The following is a 1355-nucleotide window of genomic DNA, read 5'->3' on the forward strand; positions in this document are numbered from 1 at the left end:
ATCTCTGGATTCTCAGTCCTGTTCCAGAGGTCTATGTCTCTGTTCTTGCGCCAGTGCCATGCTGTTTTAGTTACTGTAGCCTTGTAGTACAATTTGAAGTCTGGTAGACTGATACCTCCCAGTTTGTTCTTTTTACTTAAGATTGCTTTGGCTATACGAGGTCTTTTCTGATTCCATACAAAGCGTACAATTATTTTTTCTAGTTCTGTAAAGAATGATGATGGAACTTTGATAGGGATTGCATTAGTTCTGTAGATCACTTTAGGTAGTATGGACATTTTAACGATACTGATTCTACCAATCCATGAGGAAGGTACGTTTTTCCATCTGTTTACATCTTCTACAGTTTCTTTTCTTAGTATTTCGTAGTTCTCCCTGTATATGTCTCTCACATCTTTTGTTAAATATATTCCTAGATATTTAATTTTCTTTGAAGCTATTGTAAAAGGTATTGCATTTTTGATTTGAATTTCGGCTTGACTGTTATTGGCGTATATGAATGTCTCAGATTTGTGTGTATTGATTTTGTATCCTGAGACTCTACTGAATTGATTTATCAATTCTAGGAGTCCCTTGGATGAATCCTTGGGGTTTTCTAGATATGGTATCATATCATCGGCAAAGAGCAAGAGTTTGATCTCATTTGCGCCCATTTGGACACCCTTGAAACCCCTCTTGCCTAATTGCCGTGGCGAGGATTTCAACCACTGTGTCGAATAGAAGTGGAGATGAGGGGCAACCTTGTCTGGTTCCAGTACTAAGTGGGAATGCTTTCAATTTTTTCCTATTCAGTCTGATATTGGCAGTGGGTTTGTCATAAATGGACTTGATAATTTTAAGGAATGAACCATCTATGCCTGTTTTGATGAGAGTTGACCTTTGCTTCTACATCTCCCTTTTCTTTTAGAGAGGAAGATGTATACATTGGATATTTGCCTCTGGCTCATGTTCTGGAATTAAGCGCTGAGCTTGTTTGTCTTTTTCATGGATGCTGCATTGGCTACTCTTCCCCACAGACTCTAGCAGATCAGGTAAATTAAATGTCTATGACTTGAAATACTAAAAAAATGATAATTATTTTTAACACTTTTTTCAGTCAGTATGATAGTATATTGTAAGGATGACAGATAATCATTTTAAAATATGCTGTTGCCTTTTAAGTGCTTCTTAGAATGTAAGTACATTAAAATGATGAATTTATAATATGTTTTTTTTTTTGAGACAGAGTCTCACTCTGTTGCCCAGGCTAGAGTGCCATGACATCAGCCTAGCTCACTGCAACCTCAAACTCCTGGGCTCAAGCGATCCTCCTGCCTCAGCCTCCCAAGTAGCTGGTACTACAGGCACATGCCACC

The 1355-nt window shown here is 38.0% G+C and overlaps 1 protein-coding gene across 1 annotated transcript in view; it reads left to right on the forward strand.

Moving 5' to 3' along the window:
• The window catches only part of ACSL3 (acyl-CoA synthetase long-chain family member 3), a 65713-nt gene that overhangs the window by 30949 nt on the left and 33409 nt on the right, over positions 1-1355 (forward strand). Inside the window, exon 7 of the mRNA XM_012642465.1 lies at positions 908-1031. Coding sequence (XP_012497919.1) covers positions 908-1031 — 124 coding nt within the window. The remainder of the gene's footprint in view (positions 1-907; positions 1032-1355) is intronic.

This window comes from Propithecus coquereli, unplaced genomic scaffold (assembly GCF_000956105.1).
Source record: "Propithecus coquereli isolate 6110/MARCELLA unplaced genomic scaffold, Pcoq_1.0 Scaffold18, whole genome shotgun sequence".
Classification (NCBI taxonomy): domain Eukaryota; kingdom Metazoa; phylum Chordata; class Mammalia; order Primates; family Indriidae; genus Propithecus; species Propithecus coquereli.